General features: G+C 40.7%; 1 protein-coding gene across 1 annotated transcript; it reads right to left on the bottom strand.

Annotated features, from left to right (window-relative positions):
• Nucleotides 1–9,460: 9,460 nt before the first annotated feature.
• Nucleotides 9,461–25,122, bottom strand: LOC119214549 (uncharacterized). Its single transcript, XM_062560888.1, has 4 exons — nt 24,114–25,122; nt 23,419–23,572; nt 23,003–23,092; nt 9,461–10,347 (listed from the first exon to the last, which is right to left on the bottom strand). The coding sequence occupies exon 1, from the start codon at nt 25,105–25,107 to the stop codon at nt 24,121–24,123; it is 987 nt and encodes a 328-aa protein (XP_062416872.1). The 5' UTR covers nt 25,108–25,122; the 3' UTR covers nt 9,461–10,347; nt 23,003–23,092; nt 23,419–23,572; nt 24,114–24,120.

The following is a 25,122-nucleotide window of genomic DNA, read 5'->3' as shown; positions in this document are numbered from 1 at the left end:
GCTTTCACAGAATCCTCCATACTTTTTTTTTCTTTTTTTTTCCTGTCCTTCTTTCTTGTTTTAATCTTGCTTTCCTCCCCTATTTCTAACAATCATATACAAGCCGATAAACGCGGCCAACATAGCAATAAACAACAGCAATTGTACTCCAAGTTTACCCCCCACACGAACCGTAAAGAATCGTTCAGGTCTCTATCTGTTCGTGCACGGTTTCTACTGTTACGGGTTTCTGTTCTTGGGTCAAATTCCACTGTCTTTGAGCCTCTTCTGGAGTAGCAATTATTATCACAGGGGCCGTACCGGGGGACGTTATTTCTGCTAATGCAACTAGAGCGTTTTCCACCTCAGTCTCAGTTTCCGTACCGGAGTCTAGCTCGTACTGCTCCATGCCATTCTACCATTAATTTCTTGTACTACACTGTACTCTTGTAACACATTAGTCCCGTTTATCAGGTTCATTGTGAATGTATTTGATAAATCCTCGATGCACACCAAAGTTTCACACGGTTCTGTAGTTGGACCACTTTATTCACCCAATATATATATATGCTTCCATGAGTCAATCTCATCAGGTAAGGTCCATTGATATGCAGATGATACAAAATGATATCATGCAATCAATCCATACAATGGAGCATGTTTGTTAAAAATAAAAGCTTAAAGCTGGCTATAAATTGTAAATAAACTATTATATTGATGTGAGGATGTTTTTAGGAATTGGAGTTCAGAAATAGGTTTCAATCAACTAATCAGATCATTCAGTCAAAAACAAGGACATGGAAAATAACCATTTACTCTCCTAAAATTTAACAGGGAGACAATATATTTCAATTGAGATAAAATGTCAAAATATGCATTGTTTTCTCTGAACAGCAACTGTTTTTGAACATGTTTGTGAAGTAGCTTAATAATTACTTCAAAGACATGATCCAAAAACAAGTTACTTATTAATTTTATCACACCGGCATGTGTCGGCATTTAGACAGAATATCCAAACAGGCAATGGCAAAATGAGTAACAGCTTACTTTGGTGCATGCGGTGTCACCAAAAGTGTTTAAATATAAATTTTACACCAAACTGATGCTGATAAATCAAGTACAAATAAAAATGTATTCGTCCATAATTCTGCATGTAACATGTGAATGCATGAAATCCGGATTGTTATTCCAATATATTGCTGAAAAATCCCCCATGGGAATTGTAAACTATTTATGGTTCAGTAAAATACTGAAAGAAAATGACAAATTATGCTCATTTTAGGAGTGAGATGGGAACATCAACAACAACATGGGAAGCAAACAACAAAACCTAAGATCTGTTTGACCTGAAAGATTCCAGTGGACCATGTTTACACAAATATTCCTGGCAGCTACAAAGCCTTTCCCCACCCAGACAGTTTGACCATATTTATCTGCTCTTACGGATTACATTAACGCCCAGCTAATGAAGCGGTCCGAAGCCATCCAAACCATCAGAAAACAATGGATGCAGCTGAAAGATTATTTTAAACGCACAGACTGGCACATGTTAAGTTATGTCACAGAGGATAATGACACCATGACCTGTTCTCTTCACTCACAAACTCACTGCAACTCTTTGAGACTTGTGTGATAATGTTGCACAAAACAGATGAGATGCAGTGTAGGAGCCATACATCGGGTTTTGATTATTCTTTGTATTATTCTTTTCTTCTACATTGTTTGTATGTGTGCGTGTGGTGTGACGTCATTTGTATCCACGACACCGTAAGGGGGTGTGGTGTGTGTGTATATTAGTGTGTGTCTGTTCACCTGTGGGGGCGGGTTGTTTGGAGCATGGCTGCAGGGTGAGCATGGGGAAAAACTTTCTTTTGACCGTCAGCGTCACCGTCATTGTCATCACCATCGTTAACGTCATCGTCACTTCAATGGAGTTTCTTGTGCTTTTGATACTCACTTGACCAATAAAATGCATCCGGTAAAGTAAGTGATTGGCGTATGTTTTCTCGTTGAAACGAAGTAATAAAGCTAACATCAAAATGCTAATGCGACGCGTCATTAGTATGATCCCCTCATGTCTTAGCCTGCTGCGGCTTTTGGATATTGTTTATTGTGTATAAGCCGCTTTATGCAGGATAAAACCCAGGACTTTTATTCTGGGGACCAGTGTATCCAGAGTGAAACCAAACGGCATGTGATGCGACCATGTGTAGCCTACCAGTTAGGTTAATTTGCAGATTTCGATTCTTAATACATAAAACTAAAACCAATAAACTATTAGTTACGGTTAATACCTACAATCGGGTTCTGTGCACTGCTGTGGGAGATATGCGCACAGAGGGGGCCTTGTTTGCCCACCTGCTAAAAGTAGAAATAGTTTTGGTTGGTTATGAAAATGTGAATTACTTCCTTCACTTTGGCCGGCCAGAGTCTACATAATTACTGGAAAAAACGTGAATAGATCACGTTGTTCTTCGTGCTATTGATCTTATTCTCCCTGCATCCAATCTTTATGACGAGCCAGACTAGCCATGTCATGTGAAGTTTTAAACACAGACTTGAGGAAAATATAAATGTCCTCATCTTAATCTCATGGAGATATTCCATTCAACGCATTTAAAAGCACATTGATTTTTAAGGCAGAGTATCATAAATTCGAAGAGTAACTTTGTTGTGTATACTTTGATCAAAGCATGCTATTTTACTGGCTTTCAATTGTGTGATTTTACTTTTAATAGACATCCCGTGAATCCAAGCAATAGTGTGCTAGGATACATATAGTATAATAATGTATACTGTGTTGAGGGAGAAATTTTTGTGAGGCTCATAGTCTTGGATTTCTTATCTGTCCATACTAAAATCACTGGTGTCTTCAGATCAAAACCTCATATTCTCTTGTTTCCTGTGGAGAAAATACACACGTGAAGTCACTGTTCTTACATCATTCAAGACAACTTAAAGCAACTCAGATTTACATCAACTAAAATAAAAAAAATGAAAGGATACTGAAGTTATTCTTTTTATCCTCATTGTCAACAAATTCCCATAAAAAACGTTTTAGTCCACCCTCAATCAGTTATTTCTGACCCTGCATAGGTCTTTTAGCCTTGAGTCCATTTACTAACAAAAGTTAGCTCGCTAACAAAAATAGATCAACCTGTTGATGTGATTGAGATGTTACACACAACAGATTTCACATTTTAGTAGTAAAATATTTATTTCATTAAAAAACGTGAAGGGCAAAACAAAAAACAAGATTACTGATGTCTTATCAGTAATCTTGTTTACTTGTTAATCTTCACTGCCTCCTTGGAGATAGCCAAATATCATGTTTACTGCTCTTGAACTGAAGTTTTGAGGTAAAAATCTCAGCTATCCAAAAACCCATTCAAATGACTCATTGACTTTGAGATATGGGAACCAGAACTGAGTTAACAATGGCCCACTCTGCCTGGTTAGGCTGTGGCTCAGTGTGGAGCAGGGTTGTCCTTCAGATCAGAGGGATGGCAGTTTTATCCCATGCGCCGCTAGTGTCCGTGTCAATGTGTCCTTGGGCAAGAAGCATATTTCCAAGTTGTTCCCATAGCTGAAACTACAGTGTGTGAATGATGGGAATGTAAGTTACTAATGGGCATGTGGCACTGTGTATGGTATCTCCTGTCATTATTGTGTGAATGGGTAAATTATGACATGTGTTAAAGCACTTTGATGATTTGGAACACTAGAAAAGAGTTCAGTCCATTTACCATTCAATGTTATAACTTATGCGCCAACTCATTTATGAGTTACTTTTAACATGAGCAAACAATAGCCAACCATTCTGAAGTGGGACATACACTGTATGTTGACTCAGTTGTCTCAAACTGTGCACAAATGTAGACTTTTTAGTGATGTTTTCATATGGTAAGTTGTGGACAGGGAGAGCTGCAGAGTCTTCGTCCCAACTCTGAGTACACACAGAATATTTTCATGACAAAGAAGGAAAAATAACAATTTTATAATCCTACATAGGAAGTCATTTTCATCTAATAATAATGGCAGCAACATTGTTGAAGCAAATACACTTCTTTAATAGAGATGGACAAATCCATCTGTCCTCTTACTACTGGAGTTCCTCAGGGCTCCGTTCTGGGTCCCCTCCTCTTCTCAATGTACACCAACCCCCTTGGCTCCGTTATTCGCTCGCATGGTTTTTCCTATCATAGCTATGCCGACGATACCCAACTAATTCTCTCATTCCCCGACTCGGACACTCAGGTGGCGGCACGGATCTCTGCATGTCTGACATCTCCCAGTGGATGTCCGCTCATCACCTGAAGATCAACCCAGACAAAACCGAACTACTTTTCTTCCCTGGAAAAAACTCTCCCACTCAGGACCTGACTTAACTTCGGCGACTCCGTGTTAACTCAGAATGCCAGGAACCTCGGCGTGACACTTGACTCCCAACTCTCCCTGACTGCCAACATCGCAGCGGTGTAGATACACGCTCTACAAGATCAGGAGAATACGACCCCTTCTCACTCAGAAGGCGGCACTGGTACTGATTCAGGGTCTTGTCATCTCCCGCCTTGACTACTGTAACTCTCTCCTGGCAGGTCTCCCTGCTACCGCCATTCGACCACTGCAGCTCATCCAGAATGCAGCAGCTCGACTGGTCTTCAACCTTCCGAAATACTCCCACACCACACCACTTCTCCGTTCTCTTCATTGGTTACCAGTGGCTGCCCGCATCCAGTTCAAAACATTGGTACTGACGTACTCTGCATCTACGAAGCTGCTTGTTCCTCCCTCACTGAGAGAAAAGCACTCAGTGAGATTGCGACTCTTCGCTGGCCTGGCTCCCAGATGGTGGAATGAGCTCTCCGATGACATCAGGACTGCGGAGAGCCACTACATCTTCCGTCAAAAACTCAAGACACACCTTTTTAGACTCTACCTTGACTAAAACACTAGCAAACCGTAGCACTAATAAATGGTAGCACTTAAACTGTATACTGTAAACTTATAATGGCACTTTTCTATAACATGTTTTGAAACTACTTATTTGATGAAAAATGTACTTTCTTGTTACTTGTTCTTCTGAGTTTGTATCTCTATGTGGAAATGCACTTATTGTAAGTCACTTTGGATAAAAGCGTCAGCTAAATGACATGTACTGTAAAATCATGGACTATATGTTCTGAATTATTGTTGCTGTCTCTGCATCATACAGTCAGTTGTGGTTGGGTTACACGCTGATCTACGTTTTCCCATTGGGTATTGACATCCATTATCCCAACCCTCTAAAAGCTATTTTCAAAATGCAGTTAACTGTATATGTTGCATTTTTTCTGTGTGAGTTCATACCATTCAGCCTGAAGCGGTCTAATCACTCTTTTTTCCAAGAGATCAGATGTAACATTTAGGACACTCTAGAATCCTGCTGGTCTGCATTTATTGAATACCCTTTTTCTTGAAGAGTAACTTTGCTGACATACTTCTGCAGCTGTATCAATGATTCCACCATTGTTTCAAATGCAGTGCTAATGGGGAGAGGCGAAGGCCATGAGAAATTGGCGGCGTTGTGAAGCTTAATGTAATAATAAAGGATCAGCAATACTTTCAGGGGACAAATTACTTCCCCACAACAAGCTAATAGTAACCTTATTGTTTAGTTGTTCTGGCTAAAATGTAAGCAAACTGTCATGATCCTTGGTCCCTCATCCTTCCTTGTCCCCTTTCTCCCTCTTGTGGTAACCTTCAGGCAAACACTTTCTGTTCATTCTCTCCTCCCCTCATTATCCCTCACAGCTGATTCCCCTTTCGTCCTCATCATTGTCTCACCTGAAACCTTTACCACCTGATTTTGTCAGCTGTTGTCGGATTATTCCATGAGCTCTCGTGCAAGACGTCAGCACTCCTGCCCTGTCCAGCTCTGCCCTGTCTGCTCCTGCATGTTAGTTGACTGTGCCTGTCCACAGAGTTCCCGATCGGTACGTGCCTCCGGCGGCTCGCCTTCTTCGTTTCCTTTGCTGGATCCGGCTGGTAGTGAGCACCCTGCGATCCCTGAATACTGTCCTGGTGGGAGTTACCCTAACCCTAACTCAGTCACCAAGTTCCAGGTTTTCTGGCTGTTTCGGTTGTGGCTCTGTTTAACGCCCGTGGACTTTGAGTTCTATTGTTATCGAGGACTAATTTCCTTTGTTTATTATTAAAGAGACTCTTGATTGCATCTCGCTCCTGGTCCTCCATCATTCACGACATAATACAAACAGTGTTATTTTTACTGTGTTCATGTTATGAGGCTATCTATGTACCACTGGCACGTCAAATAATAAGCCTGACATGTCAAACCAAAGATATGATTGGTTAAAGACTGAACCATATTTTTTGCATATACTTAAATAGCAAGTCTATAGGACTTAGGAGCTGTATCGGATTGGATAGAAGCTCTTCTTAAAACCTGCTCTACTGGAAGCACAGCAGAACAAAGGGCTGTGAATTCAGAAAATAAGCTAATGGGAAAAATAATTATAATACATGTGTATTCATTAAAAAAGTAAAATGATAATCTATAACTGTGATTTTCTTTAGGCCATGAAGCCTCATGGCCAACTGCGGGATACAATGAGAGAGCAATGAGAGATATTCATGCTGCTTAGCAATATTTACATTAATATGCATCTTATTTATTTTATTGTTGGTGATGGCTTAGGTCTTTTTCTGTGTTGTGTTTGTACCTTGTCAATTCAGTCTGAAAACAGCACCTGTTTCAATTGTAATACAGAGGGAACTATACCATTGACAAGTGATACATTTATGATTCGTTGTGGTGACATTGATGAGTAGCAGAGGGCACATTTATGAACAGATCAACATTTTGTCCCTCCTTCAGTGATAATTTGAAACTATTTTGAGAAGTGAAGGTAGATTCCAATGATGTGAATGAGAAAGGATGATGGGAATGAACACTGCAAATGCTACTTGGGTACTCTCCACCCTTATGTCTGCAGTCGACTCTTTTAGAGAAAGAAAGGGAAATTTAAATGCATTATTCACAAACAAGTAAAATGTTATTTTCCATTTTTAAAACAATTTAATGTTTTGGAACACAAAAGTAAACATTTATCGTTTTTCTCCACAAAAGATTCTCCACGTAAAAGTTTTCCCATTGGCATGTTAGAAGATAAACTCTAATCCAATTAATAGTTAATGGTTTCTTCAGAATTTATACCTACATACAATTGTATGAAATCCACGTAATCACAAACCAAACCACAAAAGCAGATTCAAGGGTGGTCTGGATTTAGAATGTTTTACATACAGCAAAAGTTAGCTCACTAACAAAAATAGATCAACCAAGTTGGTGTGCTTGAGATCTTGCACACAACAGATTTGACATTTTAGTAGTTCTTTATTTAATTAACAAACTTGAAGGTCAAAACATAAAACAAGGTTACTGATAAGACATCTTCACTGGCCCCCTGACACGTATGTCCTTCAGTGTGGAGGTTTTAAGGGCTTTGATCATTATGCAGGTTCAAACTGTGTGGCCCTTTTTTGTTATCTCAGCCCCTAGAATGGAAAAACCTCCCTCAAATTGGCAGAGAACCTCCCTCAAATTGCCGGAGAAAAAAACAAAACACTCCTCTACCGCCTCTCAGGTATAAACACTAAATAATAGAGTTTGACTGTCTCAATGTCCATATCACAATGGAAACTAGCTTTATCTTCCACATTATCATGGCCTTAGGCCTTTTCTGTCAACATATAACCAGGACATTCTGATCTACCATTCCAAAATGAAAGCCTTTTATAGTACCATACATGAGCTAGTTGCCTTCAAAATTCAAAATTACAAGACTACATTTGGTCAATTTCAGATTGGATTTAAAAGGAAACAATCTATAGTTACACGTTAAATTCACTTCATCTTCATAAATGACACCCAAGGTGTGACTTGGTGATAACCAGGACATTCTGAACTACCAGTCCAAAATAAACGCCTCCCTAAATACCATACATGACCCAACTTCCTTCAAAATCTTTCAAACGCTGTTTTTATTAATTGCTCCCTACGCACATAGTTTAATACTTCTTCTGTCAAAATGCAATTTTTAGAGCCCAAGGTCTCAAGAGCACACTGCATGGATTTGAAAAGAATAGAGTTTAATCCCTGGGAGGAGTTTGGTCTTTTACATCTCTAAGAAATAATGAAAATATGCCAAAAAGGCACATCTTTAATGATTAAATGCAGCGCCCCCAAATCTTCAAAAATTATGAAAAAATTAGTGTTTTAGGGGTTCAATGTTTACACATGCTATAATTTTGGTGAGGGCAGGCCAAGCCATTTGGAGGTTATAAATCGTTCCAGATTAAGCCACACACCTTGCAAAGTTCATTAACCGCAATATCTCCTTTAAAAAAAAAAGGACAGATTAGAAATGATTATATGGATGTTTAAAGGGTGTCCATGCTATATGAGAAATATGGAGCAGATTAGATAAAGTATGGTTGAGTTAAGAAGAACTTCAACGTTCATGGTGATGTTTAGAAATATGCTACCGACACACATAGTTTGAAAATTCTTCCGGCAAAAATGCAGTTTTTAGAGCCTAAGGTCTCAAGATCACATTGCGCGATTTTGAAAAGAATCGGGTTTAATGCCTGGGAGGTGTTCAGTCTTTTACAACCAAGAAATCATAAACAGGCCAAAAAGGCAGATTTTCAAGAATTAATTGCAGCGCCCCCTATTCTTCAAAAATTATGAGAAAATTAGGGTGTGTTCAGGGCTTCAATGTTTACACATGCTATAATTTTGGTGATTTGGAAGTAAAAATCTGCCAGATTAAGCCACACACCTTTTAAAGTTAATTGAAACAATAATGATCCACCGAAGGTCTTGTGACAATCAAACTCACCATTTAGGAGAAGCGAAAATTCCAAATGGCGGAAAATCTAGGGACATTTGCATACCATGATTGACTTTTTTGTAGAGCATGTCCAAGAGCACCTGTGTGCCAACTTTCAAGTTGATCGGACATCAGGGGCGGAAACTGGCCTAGTGTGGTCTTTTTTAAATTTCTACAGGGTGCTATAGAGACTTTATACCCAAATGTGAGACCCAAAAATTATCACATTTTTTAACAGTCCAGATATCCATGCCAAATTTAACAACTTTTTGAATATGGTAAAGGCCCCAAAAAGGCCCGCATTTTGTGAGAATAATAATAATAATAATCCCTTTAAACTCAATAGGTTCCTCTACGACTAGTCGTAGCGAGGACCCTAATAATAATAATTCCTTGAAATACAATAGGTTCCTCTACGACTAGTCGTAGCGAGGACCCTAATAATTCCTTGAAATACAATAGGTTCCTCTACGACTAGTCGTAGCGAGGATCCTAATAATTCCTTGAAATACAATAGATTCCTCTACGACTAGTCGTAGCAAGGACCCTAATAATAATAATTCCTTGAAATACAATAGGTTCCTCTACGAATAGTCCTAGCAAGGACCCTAATAAATGGGCTGTTTCAAAAGTCGACCCTATGAAGTGCAGCAAGCAAGGCAAGGGGACAGCTGGTGAGGAAGGCACTGTAGACTTAAAGAATAAATATTCCTTCGGAACACATCCGGTCCAGACCAAAGCTGACAATCAGCCAAGAGCTACAGAACAGCCTTGCTTGTTAATTTGTCCATACATTTTACAGTTAACACCTGCAATCTGATCAATTTTAAATGATGCCGTAACAGATTAGACATGCTCTTATTTTTTTATCATCATATTATACTGCACCACATAATGACATGAATGTCAATCAATGGAACAATATGAAAGGAATGTCGCTCTAATTTTAAAGGCTTTCACCTTAAAACATTTTGGATTTTTTTTGCATCAGCACAATTGTTGCAACGACAAGCCAAAATAATTGGAATTATAGGTAAATATAAATGTTGAAATGTAGTTGATTTGTTATGGAAGTGTTTAAGAAGCTTCGTAAACCATTCAATCTGGAGTATTGAGGTTTCAGTTCACCTCCGTTTAAGAAGGCGATTTATACTTTTATTCATCTGATCTCAGCCAAAAATGTATTAGATTATCCAACACTTTACATGCATGTGTGTATAATTATGTTGTACAGTATGTACTCATTAATGGTTGTATTGGATGACTTAGAATATATTTTTCAAGTTTCAAGGTGGCAGGCCACTCCACTGGGATGGGTGTCCGGGGACACAGTTGAGGATGGGCTCACCAAGCAGCTGGTGGCTGGTCAGGCAGGAGTAGTGGAGAGTCTCTCCAGCCTGAAAGTGGAGCTTATTGGAGCTGGGGATCCCATAGGTCGGTGTTCCTGGATGGCCACGGGGCTTGTACTTCTCAGCTGGCAATTAAAGGGGAGAAAAATTACAGATCGAACATGCTGGAAATGTTTATTGGAACACAATATGATAATCACAACTTATCACAAGATGGCACGGCTGTCTTGACTACCATCAATTTAGGTGTTAAAAAATTCAAGGCCTACAGGGAATTGTATTAGCATCTACCAAGCAAATAAAGACTATTTTTACACAAAAAGTGCAACACACACACACACACACGGCAATCTTGACTTCGAGTAAAAGATTGGAATGGACGTTTCTAAGTGTTTTATACCTGTGCTGTTGCATCATGGGTAGTGGGAGAAACCAAGTATGGTGGGAAAGGAGAGGGTAAATTGTGTAGAGTTATTAATGTTTGGTTCCTAATTATTGTTAAAGTTACTTGTGGATGTGTACTGTGTTATTTTAAAATCTGTTAACATGGGATTATGTGCTTAGAATTGGTGGGACCCAGGTGTATATAAATCTAACCTAATGGAGCGATCAAGAGTAGTGGGCAATGCCTGGTGGCAGTGCAGTCAATATGTGCCGAGTACGCTGACGGAAGTCTGAGCTCGTATGCAAGATTATTATTTTGTACACCAAGGTGTTTTATTATTTATTTGTCAATGCGCGCGCGCGCACACACACACACACACACACACACACACACACACACACACACACACACACACACACACACACACACACACACACACACACACACACACACACACACACACACACACACACACACACACACACACACACACACACACACACACACACACACACACACACACACACACACACACACACACACACACACACACACACACACACACACACACACACACACACACACACACACACACACACCTCTAAGTAGTTATCAATTAGTGTTCTCATTTCCTTCTTGGTAGATTGTTTTTTTTTTGTCAAAATGTGTTTTAGTTCGACGGTGGATGCCAATGTGGATGACAAGTTGGATAAAGGTATATAATGATGGTGTGGAAAGACGTGTCCAAAAAAATTGAAAATATGAAGTGAAGAAAAGTCCTTTTCACTTCATGACTGCCATCATCATCTGATTCCACATAATACTTGTATTTTCTTTTAGCAGGGGATTTTTCCACAAAAAAATAAATGCGTTATACAAACCTCATGTGGCATTACATTACATGAAGGTTTGAGTCAATTGAATAAACAGTACACTATGTTAATAATTAAGACGTACGGTTTGAATGTAAATAAGGTGCCACAGTTCCTTTCAGCCTAAGAAACAAACTCATGCATACGCAGGCATCTCGGCAGCTTTTGGCTCCACTTAGCACCCGCTGTGCTCTACCTTTCCAGGGTCAGTGCAAGACAACACTTAGTGGACAGACAGGGAAACAAGGTTTGGTTATTATCAACCAACATATACTGTACATTCCGTGTCATCTCTCGACAGAAAGATGGTACTTTCACTCAACAAACTTTACACTTCATCAGCAAACTTTACACTTCACACTCATGTTTACCAATACAGCTAGTCTCTGTTAGTGAGATGTATGCTTGATGAGCAAAGAATGAGCATTATGAATGTTTACGAAACAGAATCAACTGACAACTGATAAGACATAACAAGACACAGGGGCTTGATCGCATGATCATACATTTTCACATGCGTCTCTAGTAAAGATTCAAATAAACATGTACATCCTTTCCGTGTGGAAAGTTCTACTGCATTGATATTTGTAGTGGTGGGAAACTCTTAATTAGATGAGGCAATGATCATTCCCTGACGTTTTGTAAGAATCGGACCAAGCGTCTACGAGGAGTTCGCAAAAATGTGTTTTTTACAAAATTGCGGAAAAGTTTGTTAGACGCATTTGCATACTATAATTAGACTTTTTTGTAGAGCACATCCAAGAGGACCTGTGTGCAAAATTTCAAGTAAATCACTGAAACTAGAAGAAAATCTCCAGCGCGCACTTACAGGAGGCGCTAGAGAGCCATTTTTTAATTCCCAATTGCGCGACCAAGAATATATACATTTTTCACACTATAATGCGCATGCAAAAAAGAGGCTTCTGTGGGGAGGGAAAGCAGAACGATGTTGGTTTATGATGACAGTAATATGAATCATATTTAAAGTAATGATGATGGCAGCAGCAGGTGTCAGCAGAGCCATGCCAGGAGTCAGAACCAGGGTCCGTACGAAACTAAGATCCACACAAAGAACTCCCGGAAAAAAGCTTAATTAGTGATGTACATTATAAAAACATGGATGATTGTGGAAGTAGAGAGTGAGAGGGGCTCGGTGTGTCCTAAGAAGTCCCCCGGCAGTCTAAGCCTAGAGCAGCTTAACTAAGGGCTGGTCCAGGCTACCCTGAGCCAGCCCTAACTATAAGCAATATCAAAGAGGAACGTTTTAAGCTTTATCTTAAATGAACTGACCGAGTCTGCCCCCCGGACTGAAAGTGGAAGCTGGTTGCACAAAAGAGGAGCTTGATAACTGAAGGCTCTGGCCCCCATCCAACTTTTTAAAACTCTAGGAACCACAAGTAGCCCAGCATCTATGGAGCGCAGATGCCTTGTAGGGCAATACGGTGTAACAAGCTCTTTAAGATAAGACTGTGCCTCACCAGCAAGTGCCTTGTAGGTGAGGAGAAGTACCTTAAATTCTATTCTTGATTTAACAGGAAGCCAGTGCAGAGAAATTAATACAGGAGTTATATGATCCCATTTCTTAGTTCTTGTTAATACACGTGCTGCAGCATTCTGAATCAACTGGAGAGGTTTAAGTGATTTACAAGAGCAGCCTGATAACAAAGTAATCTAGAAGTAACAAATGCATGAACTAGTTTTTCTGCATCACTTTGAGACAGGAAGTTCTTGATTTCCGTAGATGAAAAAGGCAGTCCTTGAAGTCTTCTTTATATGAGAGTTGAAGGACATATCCTGGTCGAAGAGAACTCCAAGATTTCTGACGGTGCTGTTGGATACCAGAGTAATTCCATCCATAGAGACTGTATCACGTGACAGCTGACTTCAAAGGCGCTCTGGGCCTATCATGAAAAACTTACGTTTCCGTTCCGCTAGCACAATCTTTTTTTTCTTTGCTCTGGCCACCCGGCACCCGCGCGCACACTGATGCGTCACAAATTCACAACAACCGGGAGTTTTTCACGCGTCATTGACTTAGGAGGCTGTGATTGGAAATCGGGACTGGAGGGAAAATTGCCCATAATTCGGGATGTCCCGGGTAATACGGGACGGTTGGCAACCCTAGGCACACATTTACTTCCACTCCATGACTCCACCACCCTCTTATGCATGAAACAATTTTGCTGCAAATGTTGCATTTTGCCGAGTTTTCGGTTTGTGTAACTACACTTTGGACCCCCAACGCACGCTATCCATGTTCGATCGTGCTTGTTACGTGTAGAGATGTGTGTCTCTCTTGCTCTCACCTTTTTTGTTTGTCCTACAGGTGAGGGGCGGAGTATTTGCTGGCCCTGCCTCCAGAGCACCCCGGTATTGGTCCATACTCCGGCCATTTTCGGCCAATCCGATATGGAGGGCAATTATAAAGCCTCTCTCTTTGTGCTCTCTGGGGTTCTTACTTTTGTCCATTGAGGTTACACATACACGGTTGTTATTTCACTAGGTTATGGGTTGTTGCCACCAATGTATTTCTGTTATTTTGGACACATTTATAGAAGAGAGTCAGGCCTTTTGTTTTCATTTTTCTTTCCACCGAGTTGAGCTAGGCCTGGTTTTATTGTACTTTTCTAATTTTGTTTGGCACAACCCCCCACAGTTCACTCTGCCCCACACCGTTTTTCAAACCTACCTGTTATGTTCTTTTTGGTATTGTAAATAATTCTACTTTCTTTAACTGCCTTACCTTGCCTGTTTTATTTCTTCATTGGGTGTCAGTGTTATTGTTTCCCTCTTAACCGAAGGAAACCTAACAGTGCTGTTATGCCAACACTTCCGGTGGACGCTTTGTCGTTGGTGTTCAGCGGTTTCTATTTCCGGTCGGCGCCAGCGGACTGAGAATCGAAACTAGGAATCGAATTTTAAACTTTTGAACGATACCGGGTAAATCGCAACGCTAGTCCCGATTCCAATCGATTCTCAAGTCTCGATACCCAACCCTATTCAGGAGAGGGGTGCTATGACTTTTCAGCTTTCTAGCTCTTATAATTTATATTACTTAAAAACATAAAATTTAACATGGTTTTAAAATGGAGTTTGTTTTCAAATCCTCTTAAACTTCTTTAACTTTCAACTTTGCCATTCTTTCGGCTAGACACCATTTGAACTTTAAAATGTTGACAAAAGTCTAACCTATTTTATAAAAGAATGCTTGTTGATATCTATTATACTTTTTTATAATGACTAATTATGTTTCATTAGTTTTTTGGGGCCGTTGCTGAGTTTTACATTGATGTGTATTGCGTTTCTTAGAGTGGAGCAGGAAGAGACAGAGTGGGAGCCGTGTCTGAGTTCAGTAAAAAGAATATGGTACTTTTGCCCTTACGGCCAAAATATTAATTTTTGGATCAAAACGATGCCGTGCTTGTACTGGTCGGACTCATATGGGTATGGAATCCCACAGTTATTTACTTTTGTCCTGAGGAGCCCAAGAGTGAGACAAAGTCTGTCCCAAGCCCCATAGGCTCCAATACAAACCTGGCGAACAGTAAGTACATGTTTTAAAACTGCTCTAATACCAGCACTGAGCCATGTAAACTACACTGATGCGTTCGTTAGTCTTGTCTCTCAAAATCACATTATTTTATGGCTACCCCAGTATAACTGCTCCAGGGCCCATTCTGTGTAAACCACTGTCTAGCTCTCCCCTGTGAGTTTTAGTGCCACGGCTACGCGCTGATCCATATTAGCTGATTAGTGTAGCCTGACATGCCTTCAGGTCTTACAGAGGACACTTCAGAACCTCTTTTCCTTCTCTCCACCCCCCCACCCGTTACCGTCTTCCTCTCTTCCTCCCTCTTCCCAGTTCTCTTTTTCTTCCCCCAATCCCATCATTTTAAAACAAACCCCCGATTGAGGGAATTCTTACTGTAATGTTTAATGAGGCTTATCAATTGATAGCTTCTTAGTTTGAATAAAAAATATTCTGTCTCTCAACCCCCCTACCCCCTCACCCAATACCATCATATCAAAATAAAAGCTGCAATGATTATCTGTAATTTAACCATGAAGCTTAGGATAAAGCTGTTTCGTTGAATAGTTATTGCTCTTTCAAATAGTACCACTAAGAGAGAATTCTTACTGTGACGTTTGATGAGACCCATCAATTAATAACGTCTTAGTTTTCTTAGACTGTGGGTGAGTGGGGAGCACGGCCGTCCTCCAATCAGAGGGTTGGCGGTCTGATCTCATGCCCGGCTAACCTGCATGTCAATGTGTCCTTGGGCAAGACACTTAATCCCAGCATTGCTCCTCTAGCTGTGACTACAGTGTGTGAATGTTAGTTACTGGTTGGGCAGGTGCCACTGTGTATGGTAGGTTCTGTCATTGGTGTATGAATGGGTGAATGATGTTATGTAGTGTTAAGGCGCTTTAAGTGGTCAGAAGGCTAGAAGAGCGCTGTACAAATCTATTTTACCTAGTCCATTTGGTTTGAATAACAAACGTTCTCTCTCTCCCAACCCCCCCTCACCCAATTCCATTATTTCAAAATAAAAGTCTCAATGATTATCTCTACCTCGACCATAGGTACACCACAATTGCTTTCAAATAATAGTACAACTAGTACTTACTACTTCTACTGCTAGTTCCACAATTACAACTATAACTAGTACTAAACCTTATTACTACAAAATGTATTTTTTAATACATTTAATCATCTTTTCCTAATTCTATTCTTTCAGCAATGTTTAGAAGTAATTTAAGCTTTTATTAGTCCTGTATTATTTCTAATTCATTTCTGTTTTCATTTGTTTTTTGCAATTCTTTCAAGTTCATTTCAGCTTTTCTCATTTCTGTATTTTCAGCAATTTTTAAATGTATTTCAGCTTTTTCTATTCTTTCAGCAATGTTTAGAATAATTTCAGCTTGTTTCATTTCTGTACTTTAAGCAACTTTTGGAAATTAATTTCAGCTTTCTGCATTCCAACGCATTTTCAGCAGGAAATGCATTTTCTAGTATTAGTCATTGGCGCTGTATGCGTCCATCTTTATTATTTCACACAAGCGCACACCTCTGTGACATCGTCAACACATGAGATTGTGCATCTCTTCTACCAGATCTTCAGACTTCCTGGAGACTTGAAATCGGATTGAGTATATTTTCTTTAACCAAGCTAGTCTGCTAAACTTGTTGTTGCTTGTGCTGTTTTTAAGTGAAACTTGACTGCTACTGCTTTATGTGTTAGTTTCTTGTTTTAAGATAACTTGACTGCCAGTTGTTGTTATTGTTGTCCACTGATTAGGGTGTCAACGTGCTTGCTGCTTTGCATTTGGACGAGTTTCGGCTGAGGGCAATCAACCTGTTGTTTACTAACGACGGAGGAGTGGTCAGCGCAGCCGTGTAGGGTTATATTCGGAGTTCTGGACTGGAACTGATCATTGTGCATCTCTTCTACCAGATCTTCAGACTTCCAGGAGACATGAAATCGGATTGAGTATATTTTCTTTAACCAAGCTAGTCTGCTAAACTTGTTGTTGCTTGTGCTGTTTTTAAGTGAAACTTAACTGCTACTGCTTTATATATTAGTTTCTTGTTTTAAGCTAACTTGACTGCCAGTTGTTGTTATTGTTGTCCACTGATTAGGGTGTCAACGTGCTTGCTGCTTTGCATTTGGACGAGTTTCGGCTGAGGGCAATCAACCTGTTGTTTACTAACGACGGGGGAGTGGTCAGCTGGCAGATCCCCTGGCAGATCCGTGGCTGACTGAATCGGTGCGTGCTACGAGAGCCACTCTGCGAGCATCTGAAAGGAAATGGCAAAAATACAAACAACCTGGTGACCTGCATGCGTTTCAGTCGCTTCTCTCATCTTTTTCTGCCTCCATCTCCTCTGCAAAAAGTGCTTTCTACCAATCCAGAATTGAGTCCTCATTTTCCAACCCCAAAAAACTATTTTCCATCTTCACTAACCTCCTCGAACGCGCCAGTTCTCCTCCCCCCTCCACCCAGGAGACTTTGTCACCTACTTTACCAGAAAAATAGACGACATACGCTCCTCCTTCTCCAACCCACCTCCTTCGAGTTATATCGCACAGACCTCGCCCCAATCGCCCTCACTTCCCTGTTTCACACCCCTGTCCCCTAACAAAGTCCTTACCTTAATAACCTCTGCCCGTCTCACCACCTGCCCCCTTGACCCCATCCCATCCCATATCCTACAGTCGATCGCCCCCGATCTTCTTCCCTTCCTCACATGTCTCATTAACAATGCTCTGTTATCTGGCCGTTTCCCCAACACCTTGAAGGAAGCAAGAGTTAACCCACTCCTGAAGAAACCCACCCTCAACCCTTCGGAAGTAAACAACTACAGACCGGTATCCCTCCTTCCCTTCCTGTCCAAAACAATTGAACGAGCCATCTTCAACCAACTCTCCTCCTACCTCCATAGTAACAACCTCCTAGACCCCCACCAGTCAGGCTTCAAGGCGGGCCATTCCACAGAGACTGCTCTCCTCGCTGTCACGGAACAACTTCACGCTGCTAGAGGCGCCTCGCTCTCCTCTGTGCTCATCCTACTGGACCTTTCTGCAGCATTCGACACAGTAAACCACCAGATCCTTATCCCCGCCCTTCAGGAACTTGGTGTCACAGGATCCGCGCTGTCTCTTCTCTCATCCTACCTTGATTGTCGCACCTACCGGGTAACTTGGGGAGGATCAGTGTCGGAACCTTGTCCCCTTACAACTGGAGTTCCTCAGGGCTCCGTCCTGGGTCCCCCCCTCCGCTCACACGGTTTTTCCTATCACAGCTATGCCGACGACACCCAATTAATTCTCTCCTTCCCCGACTCGGACACTCAGGTGGCGGCACGGAAGTCTGCATGTCTGACTGACATCTCCCAGTGGATGTCCGCTCATCACCTGAAGATCAACCCCGACAAGACCGAACTACTTTTCTTCCCTGGAAAAACCTCGCCCACCCAGGACCTGACCGTTAACTTCGGCGACTCCGTGTTAACGCCCACTCAAAGTGCCAGGAACCTCGGCGTGACACTTGACTCCCAACTCTCCCTGACTGCCAACATCGCAGCGACGACACGATCCTGTAGATATACGCTCTACAACATCAGGAGAATACGACCCCTTCTCACTCAGAAGGCGGCACAGGTACTCATTCAGGCGCTTGTCATCTCCCGCCTTGACTACTGCAACTCTCTGCTGGCGGGTCTCCCAGGTACCGCCATACGACCACTGCAGCTCATCCAGAATGCAGCAGCTCGACTGGTCTTCAACCTTCCGAAATACTCCCACACCACACCGCTTCTCCGTTCACTTCATTGGTTACCAGTGGCTGCCCGCATCCAGTTCAAAACATTGGTACTGATGTGCCATGCTGTGAATGGATCGGGACCAGTCTACATCCGGGACATGGTGAAACCCTACATCCCAACCCGCACACTTCGATCTGCATCTGCCAAGCGGCTCATTCCTCCCTCACTGAGAGAAAAGCACTCGACGAGATCGCGACTCTTTGCTGTCCTGGCTCCCAGATGGTGGAATGAGCTCTCCGATGACATCAGGACTGCAGAGAGCCTCTACATCTTCCGTCGAAAACTCAAGACACACCTTTTTAGACTCTACCTTGACTAAAACACTAGCAAACCGTAGCACTAACAAATGATAGCACTTAAATTGTACTTATAATGGCACTTTTCTATAACATGTTTTGTAACTGCTCATTTGATGAAAAATGTACTTTCTTGTTACTTGTTTTCTGAGTTTGTATCTATGTGGAAATGCACTTATTGTACGTCGCTTTGGATAAAAGCGTCAGCTAAATGACATGTAATGTAATGTAATGACGGTTAACTTAACCGGAAGTATCCAAGATACTACAGGGGCGTTTTTGATGGGAGCACTCAGTACTCAGTAATTTCTACACCATTTGCAAACTTTTGAGGCACTCACCAACCATGCATTTTTTTTAAATATTTTATCTTGACCTTTTGCCAGGATCTTCTCCTGTCTTCCGCTTCCGCTTTCTTACTGCGTGAAAGGAAACAAAACGAGGTGCAGCAGTGGCCCTTTGACATTTAATGATTTATTGGTCTCCAGGACAAATGGCCACTACAATCTACATTTTATTGGTGACTTTAAAGAGTTTTATGGTGACTAAACCAAATTGTGTGTTTTTCATGCCAACAAGCAACAAACGTTAGCTAGGGGGTTAGTGGGTCACAGTACCATTAAGTCCGCTTCACGAATGAACCACGGTGGTCATTTTTGGGTGACATCACGGACATCACTGAGAACAGCTACGTTGTCCTCCCAGCACAACGTAGCTGTTCTTATCATTTGTGATTGATGTGAATGTTAGTTACTGAAGGACAGGTGGCACTGTGTATAGTACCTCCTGTCATCAGTCTATGAATGGTTTTTGACATGTAGTGAAGAGATTATAGGTGTTAGACTACTTGAAAATTGCCATACAAGTACATTACATGTCAGTTTTACTGTAAATCCTGGTGGAGTTTCCTCGCTTCATTTTTGGAAAAAGGAGCACTAAGCAGGCTATTCTTTCACTCCTTAGAAGAAGTTGTTGTGACGCATGCTGGCAACGGTCATATCTCTGTCTTATTAGTATTGCAGCCATGTTCATTTACATTTATTTTTTTACCAGACACATCATGAATACCAGGGTTCTGAAATCAAAGTAGCTTACTAGCCAAAGGATTACAACCATATTTGATGATTTCATTTAATAAGTGGATGTACCAACACAAAGGCCATACTAATCTTTTAATTTAAGTAAGCTGTGTGCTTTGAATGAAAGGCAGAATTTATCAGACTGAATAATTTTCTCATTTTATAATTTGGATCTGTCCAAAACATACCCTGCTGCCCACAGCTAAATGTGTTTGTTTCAGCAATTAGTTCTTATAGCCCAGCTTTGAGAGGTTTCACTTTCACTGTTGCCCTGAATTAAAATTCTAAATTAAATTAAATGAGTGGATTTTGTGTCGCTTTAAGGCATTCATCGGGTCAATGCCTGTCGCAGCAGATGAAAACACCAAAGTTAATCGGGAAACAACACAGGTTTTATCTACATAATGTGTGGAAATATCAGAAGAAAAGCACATGTAAAGTTTATGTTGGCGCACATTTAAGTTGTTTTGTACTCGTGTTTTCCGGCGTGCTGTTTGTGTCAAACTAAAAATAACCTACTTTCACACTTCTTAACTTAACGTCGGATATGTCAATCCATTTAATTATATAACAAAAACAAACAATTCGGTTCACAATCCGCCGTGCCTCACGGTCAAAAGTTATCTGCCTCGCTGTGCGCCACACCTGCACTAATTAGCCCTGGTGTTAAATAGGCTGGTGGCAGAAACAGCGCCTCCCCATTGTGGTATTCAGAATGGCTCCAACACAACCGGCTCCTAATTGTTCATGGCACTTCAAGACATGACAATTATAAACATTCATATATGGAGACATTTATACAACGAAAAACAACGTTTGCAAATAAAAATAAACAAATCAACCCCCCCTTTTGGTGCATGTTTTACTTTTACATTGACTGCTCTACCAATAGTCCTATTTGATTTGCACAGATCTGACTATGCCTGATTTGTCTGGAAAGGATTTAATAATCCTTCCAATCATCAAAGAATTTCGTGGTGCTGTAGCATCTGCAATCAAAACAATATCTCATTCCATAAGATTACGTTGTGTTTTGTTCCACTTTTGACTTTCCTGTAGCGTAGCAAGATACTCTTTTGTCCACCTTTTCCAGAACAAATCTGAAAGATACTGAGCCTGTTTCCATCTTCGTCTTACGTACTGGTCCTTTTGATCAAACAGACCTGGAAGCAAAACTGGTTTTCTTTTCAAAGTAAGAAGATGATTAGGTGTTAGTGGCTCTAAATCATTAGGATCCTCAGAAACTCTCGTAATTGGTCGGTCATTCAAGATTGCTTCGGCTTCGCATAAGACTGTGACTAACGTTTCATCAGTTAGAGTCTGTAGATGTAAAACAGATACCAAGACCTTCCTGACCAGTCTGATCATGCTTTCCCAAGCACCGCCATGATGGGAAGCTACAGGTGGGTTGAAAGTCCACTTGATATTGTCATGAATTAAAGCCTTCTCAATTGATCTGTGGTTTAATTCTACAATTGCTCTTTTTAGTTCCTTTTCTGCACCTGTGAAATTTGTGCCATTGTCTGAGCAAAAGTGTGCCACGGGTCCTCTTCGGCATATAAATCGACGAATAGCACTTATGCAGGAGTCTGTGTCTAACGAGTGTGCCACTTCTAAATGAATTGCTCTGCTGGCCATGCATGTAAAGATAACTCCATAACGTTTCACATAAGAACGTCCTTGTTTTACCTCAATAGGCCCAAAATAGTCCACTCCCACGTTAGTAAATGGAGGTAAGTCTGGAGTAATCCTCTCTTTGGGAAGATCCGACATTTTTTGTTCACACAATTTTCTTTCGTCTGCAAAAAGGACAATTTGACAAGATTTTCCTTGCTGCTGCATTGGCATGAGTTACCCAGAACCTCTCTCTCAATTTGGAAAGGATGTAATTTCTCCCACCGTGTCTTGTCTGTTCATGAATATTTTTAAGAATTAACATGGAGATGTGCTGATCTTTACACAGGATGACTGCACTGTAAAAAGAAATTGACTCAACTTAACTATATCAAGTCATCTTGTTGCTTTGACCGAGTTAATTTGAGTCAACTAATAGTGTCAAGTTTATCACACTTCAAAACACGAGTTGATGCAACTTGCAGTCTGTTGACTCAACTTCCTGTATCAAGTGAGTTGGAGCTGAAAATATTATTTGAGATAACTTTAAGAGATGTTGGTTAAATATATTTTATCAAGTTCCTTCAACTGTGAATCAAGTTGGCTTAACATGGAATACATAATTGATACAACTCACGATTTGTTGACTTAACTTTCTGTATCAAGTAATGTGGAGTGGAAAACATTACTTAAGAGAACTAAAAAAGATGTTGGTATAACTTATTTTATCAAGTTAGGGTAACATTTTTATTTGCCAGTGAAACTTAAATATTAACACATGAAAAAAATAGCTTAAAAGACAATTCAATAAGGACCTTTATTTATGCTCTTTTAACTCTTTCAGGGCTGGTCAAAAACTGAAGTTACACTGTGTCCCACTTGTAAGAACAAAATTAAAATAAAGAGCATCCTTTCTTTGAGGGGAAAAAAACCCAACTCTCTAATGACTATCAATGACTTCAATGACTATCAACATCTACATCTTGATCCATTCTAAGGGAATGTTCAGCCTTGCTGCAGTAAAATGCAGCAAGATATACATACAAAATAGGAATCTCTCCCTGAGAAACTTGCTCAAGTGTCAGAAAATGAACACGTTCAAACATTACTGAAATCTCCACACAGAGGATGCCTGAAATGATATGCATATGTGATATGCCTATTGTGAACTAGTTTTTGTATCATTGAACAATATTTTGCTGCTTACCTCACATCTCTTCATCAATGTAGAAGCATTTTCCTTCATGTACCATGGCAGTCCCTGCAAAGCTGCTGCTCTCTTCCTTTGGTTTGATGCCTGCAAAAACACGATATGTGAATTCAGTTGATATCAGAACTCTGATTTTTGTCAACCCTCAAATGACGGAAACTTAGCTTTCAGTTCAAAGAGGTAACTTAAACTCTGACCTTCTCACAGGCAGGTTATATTCAACAAACCCAGAGTTTCTTTCCATCTCCTCCATCTTACTGAGCCATTTCTTATTCATTCAGTACGTATCAAAGTGCTTATCCAAGCACATTAATTAGAGGAAGTTTACTGTGTCATAATCTACATCTGGGTCCCTTTACTCAGTGGGGTTGCACTATTAATGTGGATCACAACTACAACAAATATGCACTTACATCCTTGTCGAGACTCTCCATTAGATGTCATTTCTTGAACTTCCTGAAAGCGCTTCAACCGGAATAACTGAAGAAGTTTATGCAGATGGCTGTCAAGACCCTCATAGAACTTGTTGATGTCCATTGACATGAGCCTGGTGAATTCCTTGACGATCTATGTAGAGAAGTAAGATTACAGGTTTAGTTCAAATTAAGTCACCTAAATTTTCACATTTCAGCACTACAACTAACAGCTTGCAATGGAACATTCCATTGAGTGCAGCGCTGCCATCTTGGACTGAATGCAGCACAACGTTTTGTTGAGTTTCTCCTCTTGTTGCTTCTATACTCTTGGGTACATGTCAGGCGAGATGCAACGCAAACAAAATATCACAATTATCGCGAGACTTTCGGTATAATATCGCAAAACTAAAATATTTTCATGTTTGTATATTCTGGGTCACATCCGAAGTCATCAATTTACAGGTATAAGGTGAATTGTCGAGGATTTCTTTCACTGTTATCAAATGTAAAAATGGATCACGCTTGACCCAAACATTATTTAAGCGTTACATAAACAATTTTTTATTTGACTCCCAAATATTTCACTTTAGGAGCACATGTGCTCAATGGGAGGAATGTTAGCATAGAGCCCTCCAATATACACAATACAACATTACTACTTTGCAATGGCTAAGAAAAACTACACATTTTACCCGTCTTTCAGTAAAAAGGGCAGGCCATCTGACTCATTTCGGCCACAGGTGGCTCCTCTTCAACGATCTCCTGTCTTCTCAGTGCGTATGTGGCATTCATTGCATTATCAATGTAGGCTAGGTTTGGGGTTGTTTTTCTCATCTCCTGGACCATCTTTTCTCTATCTTCTTCAAGACTTCTGCTGTCTCTTCCCTGGGGGAGATCTGGAAGAAAATTTGTTTCAGACCGTCTAGGTTTCTTGACTTTGTTTCTCTTCCCTCGCGTGTCCCCAGCACCTCTTTTCTCAGAATTAACCTCCATTTCTCGGCAGCTCACAGCTTTTAATTTCTGTCTGTAATTGCCCATCTTGAACTTTATGCTGTGTTTCCATCCATACCATCCAGATGTGGAGCCAGGTTCTGTAAGGCAAGGATGTTTTTCAACAAGTGCCTTGGCTACACATCCATAATGTTCAAGTGTAGGGTAGGTCATGAATGAATATATTGTTTCAGCAAGTTTGAGCAGAATCTGAGACTTCATGTCCTTTGAAATGGATAGAAGTGCTCCACTTTCTTTAAAAGCACCATTGCCCTGCCTGAGCTCAACATCATATGAGAAGGTGGGAATGGGAAAATGAGTTGGCCAGTGCTGTGAACGTTGACCCGCAAAGCCCTCCGTTTGGCTGCTCAATGAAGAGGACGTCGTCGGAGATGAATGAGCTGAAGAGGATGCTGCCGGAGATGATGGTACAGCAGAGCCTAAAGTGTCCAAACTTGAGTCCGAAGAGACAGGGCAGAAAACGACTTGCAATGTCACCTTGTCTTTTGGTAGATCGTCAACACACGTGAGGTTACAGAAGTCTTTGAAATCCTCATCTTCATATTGAAGGTCAAATGGAGAGCGTAACTGCAGTTTGTTTTTCAACACCAGTTTCAGGCTGTGAACCGAATCTGGAACAGAGTCCAAGCGGAGCTTTCTAATGTCCTGTGCTGAAATGATCACACGCAACAGCATCTTGCGATTGAGAAA

The sequence above is a fragment of the Pungitius pungitius genome, chromosome 3 (genome assembly GCF_949316345.1).
Source record: "Pungitius pungitius chromosome 3, fPunPun2.1, whole genome shotgun sequence".
NCBI lineage: Eukaryota > Metazoa > Chordata > Actinopteri > Perciformes > Gasterosteidae > Pungitius > Pungitius pungitius.
Note: the sequence above shows the minus strand (reverse complement) of the source record. Positions and strands in the feature narration are given on the sequence as shown.